Raw genomic sequence first — 7,481 nt, forward strand, 5'->3', positions numbered from 1 at the left:
TCTTCTAAGGACTTTTATGTTGTTATTGATGACTCGTATGTAAGAAATCCTCTTGAAATAAAACAAATTGGTGCCAAATAGATATTTTGTGAAATTCTTTAAGCAAAGAAGGCCTATTTGTATTTATTATTATTATTATTTTAGAAACCTTGATAGAATCAAAACAATTAAAGGGGGCTGAGTTTGTTATGTTATTGTTAACCTAAATTTCACACACGCGCGTGTGTGAAATTTAGGTTTGCACTTTGCAGTTATTTGTTGTGTGTGTGTGTGTGTGTGTGTGTGTGTGTGTGTGTGTGTGTGTGTGTGTGTGTGAAATTTAGGTTTGCACTTTGCAATTATTTGTTTGTGGATATAATATTTGAGAATTCCATAATATATTCCGCATATTTCTAAATGGTTCCTCCCACATAGGCTGTTGTCTTGTTCTCATTTGAATAGAAACATACATTTCCTGGTACACTTTCCTTTTTAAAATAACGAGTTCGTAGCAATGACGTAACACAGAAGATATATTGAGGACGACATAAACGTTTATTTTCACTTACAGAGATTGAGACATCTAATGCCAAAACAGTATGAACAAAAAATAAAAAATTACAATACTCTAATTTTCAATGTTACAAAATGAAAATGAAATATATCGAATGTTTCGTTCCTCTGTTGATTGCCTCTTCTTTCGATCCATAAGTACTTTTATTTTGCACCGGAAGTGAGAGATATAGGAGCTACAGCTGTCTCGTTTTCTCGCCGCTCGTATTTGCGTCTTAACTCAGGGAAACACAGTATTGCTGAGCTCTTTCGTAGCAATAATACCTGACACATACCAATATCGTGTAGATCTGGGGTGGTTCACACATTAAACATCATGGCATTAAAGAGAATACAGAAGGTAAGACCTGTGTGTGTGTAAATGAGAAAAGATTCACTTTAGCCTGACGATGTTAGCCCAGTTTTTGTTAACGTTGTTTATCTCGTATATCGGAGTTTAAATTGTCATTTATGTAAGTAGCTAGTACTTCATTATATGTTATGATTTTTTAGTTGTTAATCTGTATCTGTATTCTGATCGAAATAGTCGACGATTTAAGTGAAATGTAGCAAATACAGGCTAACTAGGAACGGTTCTCCTCTTAAACAAGACGTTTTTTTAATTTAATGTTTGTTGTGAACTGATGACGTTCAGGTCAAAAGATCAATGTTTTACTTAACTATCTGCAATGCTGGCAAACCACGACTTAAGTTGTTGCATCATGATTGTCAATCGCTGCGTTATATGTTTGTGTGCTAGCAGTGATACACATATACTTGTCAAAACACATAATGAAGCAAACAAGTCACTTAGTTTTATCAGGACGTGTTGAATTTAATGTCTGCCCGAGCAAAATAACTGAAAATCTGTATTATTAAATAATATTCCCACTATATATGGTTTTTACTTCCGAAATAATACACAGTGTTCGAGAAGGCCGAGATCTAAACAAAGACACCAAACCTGCTCTCACGAGCTTCAGTAACGGCCACACTAAACGAGTCGAATCTCTGGATGTATTCAGCCACTTTTGTGTTCTTTGTTATACCTCTCAACTGTCGAGACATTACGAGTGACTTTGGCTTCAGTTGATTTGCTGTAGTTTATGCCGAATGCGGCCAGTAAGCGTAAGTGTGCGTATTATGTGACAAAGCGATACACAAACTGATTCTCAGAAATTCCACCATGATGCGATCACTTTTGTCATTTTGACAGATTTTCTTTCACAATACTGTGATACTGTGGTATCACATTACGACAATGTTGTTAAACACGCTTTTACGTCCCAAACATTCTTGCCCGATGACACGAAAACAAATCGTCTACATATACTAGAATGGATTCAATTAAAAGAGGTATGGGATTTTAATGTAGCTAAATTATGTCATGATTTATATTTTATAAATTTGGTCAATAGCTAAATAAACTGATGTATTTAATTATTCGTAATCTTCAAAGCCCTTCTGATCTTGCCTTATAGGGACAGATAAGTGGCACGTGATAATTAATTTATATATTTTTTAACCCTTGTGCGTCAATTTAAAATAGTTTCTCAGAGGTCATTAGAGGACAAAAATGTCCGTGTCAAAAAACTGCCGTAATAATATTATATATTAATATTATTTTCCACTTTCAATTATTATAATTTTTTTTAACCTACATCAGTACTTATCATAACTATCAAATATTCATTCATTTTCTGGATTTGTGGCAGTGGATGCCACTGTTGCTTTTAATGATGAAAAATAAAACACACAAAATATTAATTATTTATTTATGCTATGGGGATTTTTTTATTTTTTATTTTTTTTATTATCACAGTCTGGGATATGTCAATGATTAGCAACGACATTGATTATTAGTTTTTGTGTAGTGTCAGATAAAAAAAAAAACACATTCAGGACCTTAAAGGACAAAAATAACTGTGTCAAAAAACTGCCATAAATTATATATTAATATAATGTTCTACTTTCACTGACTTAGAATTTTTTTTAACCAACATCGGTCCTGATCATATATATACCAAATGTTCATTCATTTTCAGGATTTTATCCTTATAATTGCCAGTTTGTTTACATAATGCCACTGTTGTTTCTCTCTATCTCACACACACACATTTCTCAATACACACATACAAAACAGTCTGACATCCATACCAACACACCCACACAATTTTAGGTGCATAATTTATTCAATTGGCCTGCAGTGCTCTATAATATAGCAAACAGAAAATAGGGAAAAAACATTTATTTGCTCCATAGGCTAAACATTAGAAAAGTGGCGCCATCTGGTGGAAAATATTGAAAATGTTCATTTTTAAGCCAGGGCTGTTGAAAGCGTAAAATCATATAATTCATGATTATATGCTTTAATGGCACTGGGAATCAAATATTATTGTTTCAATGGGGAAATGTTTTTCCTTAAGATCCTGAGAGTAACTATTTTGTGTACATAAAGATGTATTATTGAAACTGAGGTTGAGATATCCAAATTCCACCAAAATAACACACCTTTGCCAAATTCATGCCATTGGCATTAACACAGTCAAAATTATAGAAAACCTAAAATGTCCCGAAGGTCGCACAAGGGTTAAAGTAACAAGTTTATATGTAAAAGTATTCAATCCCACACTTAAAAATCAATTAATGCCATTATATTAGAGGACAAAATATCACAACAAGAGTTGTTTATTTTAAAACCATATATAACTGTCCAGAAAAAATTATTCGGACACTGTGTGTTTGTCAATGTTAATGGGTCATATCCATAGTTAAGGTGATGAAATGGAACTGGATGAAATTAACTGACTTAACCATTGGTTAAATGTTATTGCAAAAATTTAAATATTTAAGTTCTGAGAAAAACTCTTGCAGTATTTGTTTGCAGATGATATGTATGTTATTTTGTTATCTAATGCAATGATATTTATGCATGTGTATGGTGTACGTACATTTAATCCTTAATTCATTTTCTATTTCAGGAGCTTCAAGACTTGCAAAGGGACCCTCCTGCACAGTGCTCCGCTGGACCTGTTGGGGATGACCGTAAGTTTCCTTTCTGTCAAAATAAGCTGTTTTATATGAAAACTAATAATATCTGACTGATCATACATATTTCGCTAAGCCTCTACTTTGTTTTTTTGTAGTGTTTCACTGGCAGGCCACTATTATGGGACCTGTAAGTATTCACTTCATTAGTCTTTTCCACAGTGTTTGACTAAAAAATAATTCTGAATGCAGATGTTTTAAAGTAAGTTTCAGGCATAATAGAAGTATGCAACCATGATGGGAAAAGTTGTTTTTTTTTTTTGCACGCCTGCCACAGTGGCTTGTGAATTCCAAATTAACCAGCTACATAGATTTTCTATCTGCCAATTTTATTATACTACATTTTTGTATTATTAGTGTTAATAATAAAATATATGGGTGTTCCTTCAGCTACTGTGGTCATCTAGAAATTAAAAACTCATTAAAAAAATTTTCTCACTCTCACTGGTTAATTTAATTTGTCATTTAACAATGTCCAACAGTGTATATACATGCATCACAGGAAACTAAAGGGATAGTTCACCCAAAAATGAAGATCCTCTCATCGTTTACTCACCCTCATGCCATCCCAGATGTGTATGACTTTCTTTTTTCTGCTGAACACAAATGAAGATTTTTGGAATACTATCTCAGCTCTCTAGGTCCGTACAATGCAAGTGAATGGGGTCTAAAGTTTGAAGCTCCAAAAAGCACATAAAGGCAGCATAAAAGTAATCCATATGACTCCAGTAGATTATGTTTTCTATCACGTCTTTTATTATCATGTTTTCTTTAGTGATCTGCTGTCTCCTTGATGATCATGATTTCAAGCTCAATTACACGTCTTAGCAATCTACACATGCATCAAGCACTATGAAGTGTAATCAAGCTTGAAATCATGATTGTGCCTAAAGACTGCAATCACAAAATGTACAGTTATATTTTGGTTTATAACTGTGTCAAAAACTGCCTTTAATTATATATTAATATTATTTTCCAATTTCACTGACTTTAACCAACATCAGTCCTGATCATATCTACAAATATTCATTTATTTTCAGGATTTTAACCCTTTAAATGCCAATTTCTTTATATAATGCCACTGTTGTTTTTTGACGCAGAATTATAAATCAGCCTTGATTCTTAAAAAATAAATTATAGAATCTTTCACCCAATTAATATTGATAAGGTTTATGTTTATTTCACTCTTTTGTTTTGATTATCATAGTTTTCAACATGTATTAATTTGTAATTTTTTACTGGATTTTCATACTTTAATACTAAAAGTATGGTTAAGCTGTTTTTAAGGCTATAAAATTTAAATCTATACATATTAGGCATTTGAAAATAATGAAGGCATGTTAACAAGCTTCTAAGTCAGTTTTAAGGTGATATTCATATCAAAGAATAAAAATAAAAAAATCGGTTTGAATAAAAATCAACCCCAGGGACAGGAAACTGCAGAATTTAAATAAACACCCATATATAATGTAAAACAAGACCAAACAACAACACATTTCTCTTTGCATTCTCATTGTTCCTGGCCTTGAAAGTGGACCTGGGTTTCTCTTGTATCACTTTGTTGAATTATTCTCTTGTATCAATTGTTTTATTACAATTGTGCATCGTTGCTTTTGTGCAACAACATTTCTTACCAAAGTCCAATCATCATAAAAGTTGTCCTTCACAGTGGTTGGCAAAGAAGTACCCACTTTTGGCTTATGTGTGCTAATTTTACACCCTTTATGTAACCTGTCTACATTTCTCTCATTTACAGAGTGACAGCCCATACCAAGGTGGAGTCTTCTTTCTCACAATTCACTTTCCTACAGACTATCCCTTCAAGCCACCAAAGGTAATCGGGTTACATCCCACCGCCATTTACTCGCTGTGTTTTCTCAAAATAACCTTTTGACACCTTTCTCCTTTTATCAGGTAGCGTTTACAACAAAAATCTACCATCCAAACATTAACAGTAATGGAAGTATTTGCTTGGACATTCTGAGGTCACAATGGTCTCCAGCACTTACAGTTTCAAAAGGTACAGATGTGTTACAAGTTGGTAACTTTCTAGTTAGAATTGTTTTCAGAGTACCAGGGATTTCATGATTGTGATCATTGTTTTCATCTCTCTTTTTAGTTCTATTGTCCATATGTTCTTTGCTTTGTGATCCAAATCCTGATGACCCCTTAGTCCCAGACATAGCACACATCTACAAATCAGACAAAGAAAAGTAAGTATATGCATAAAAAGTCAGGCTTGATCGGTATACTTCACTGTCTTTGTGGCTATGGAGTTATCGATGTATCCCTTTCGTTCGAAGGAATAGTCCAGGCTCAATACAAGTTAAGCTCAGTCGACAGCTTTTGTGGCATTATGTTGATTACAACAGATATTAATTTGGACTTGTCCCTCCTTTTCTTTAAAAAAGCAAAAATCGAGGTTACAGTGAGGCACTTACAATGGAAGTGAATTTACAACTCAAAATGTAAATATCGCATTAGCTTGACATGCCAATCAAAACAAACTAGTCTAGATAGGAAACTCTTGAATTAAATGCATGTATTTTTTTCTCCCTCAGGTACAACAGACTAGCAAGAGAATGGACCCAAAAGTATGCAATGTGAAGACTCAACAGACATTTTTTTAAAGTCACAAATCACTGTAAATTCTAGCATCTAAAAAGTAAGATTAGGTTATATTAAACACATTGTACTGTTAACATTTGCCATCTGAAATGACCAATTAATAATAATGGATGAACTAGTATTTTGAAGCGGACTGTGCGCTGCACAAAGTGACGTTTAAGCTTTTTATTGGTTTCGTGCATTTTTGGTCATCTCCCGCAGTGGTGTTGGGCACTTTGTTTTCTTGTATCATAAATACTATTTAAGATTGGCATGACGTTATACAGCTGCGGTTAACCCACAATAGGGCAGTTAATAAATTGAAAACAGTTTTACTGTATCACTCATTCATCTGATTACATTTTTCTCTTAGATATTTTTATTGTATAGTTAAGAGCAACTATACAGGATCTATTTTTTCTTTTTTTATTTTGCATTAAAATTTGTTTAAAAGCGTGCATCTGTGTTTCTATTTTTCTTTGGATTTTCTCATATTTGTACACAACAGTGGTTTCGTTTTATTTGAAGCACTCCAACAAATTTGGGTGATTTAATCTGATCTGACCTTGTGCATAAATGACTGTGACTGCAACATTACATACACAAAGGCTCCATTTCCACTAGATCCAATGCAATGTTGCAATATTAAAACAATGTCTTTATCATGATTTAAGGTCACAATATAAAAGTTCATCTCAAACTATTCACATATAACCAAATATTTGGTTAAGGTTTCTGCATTTAGCAAAAACTGTTACCAAGAATCCATTTATCTGAATTTTTAGACAACATTGCTGCATGGTTCCCCCTTAATAATCAATATTTTAATTTATTCTGTTGCTTGCATAAAGAAAGCACTCATTGAATTGTAGTTAACAGTTTTGTGAGCTTTACAGAACCTTGGGTAAAAAAAATAAAACACTTTAATTTCTGTATCCCCATAAGTATTCACATAACATATTCATTTGTTTTTGTGTAAGCAAGCAGATCCCGGTATAGTCATAATTATCAGCATTCCCAGTAGAATTTTATCAATTACGTCACAGGAATTTTCTTGATTGCCTGCCCTAGTAAACTAATCATATCATTATGTAAAATATTTCCCTTCTCTGTGTTTATGTTCAGTACGTTATCTGTTCTCATTAGTAGTCACGCAATAACAAGTAGTCTTTAAACAGTATTTTATCAGTTGTAAGAATTATGTATTTTTGGTTATGTAAGTAATAGTTATAACAAATAAGCTGTTGTGATCTCATGTTTTACTCCTACCTTCGAACTGATACCTAATTCAAACA

At 33.0% G+C, this 7,481-nt stretch overlaps 1 protein-coding gene across 1 annotated transcript; it reads left to right on the top strand.

Annotated features, from left to right (window-relative positions):
* Nucleotides 1–688: 688 nt before the first annotated feature.
* LOC127626789 (ubiquitin-conjugating enzyme E2 D4-like) lies at nt 689–6,638 on the top strand. Its single transcript, XM_052102824.1, has 7 exons — nt 689–892; nt 3,513–3,576; nt 3,678–3,709; nt 5,336–5,413; nt 5,494–5,599; nt 5,699–5,792; nt 6,141–6,638. Exons 1-7 carry the CDS (start codon nt 869–871, stop codon nt 6,184–6,186), a joined length of 444 nt encoding a protein of 147 aa, XP_051958784.1. The 5' UTR covers nt 689–868; the 3' UTR covers nt 6,187–6,638.
* The last annotated feature ends 843 nt before the right edge of the window (nt 6,639–7,481 follow it).

The sequence above is a fragment of the Xyrauchen texanus genome, chromosome 33, assembly GCF_025860055.1.
Source record: "Xyrauchen texanus isolate HMW12.3.18 chromosome 33, RBS_HiC_50CHRs, whole genome shotgun sequence".
NCBI classification, from domain to species: Eukaryota; Metazoa; Chordata; class Actinopteri; order Cypriniformes; family Catostomidae; genus Xyrauchen; species Xyrauchen texanus.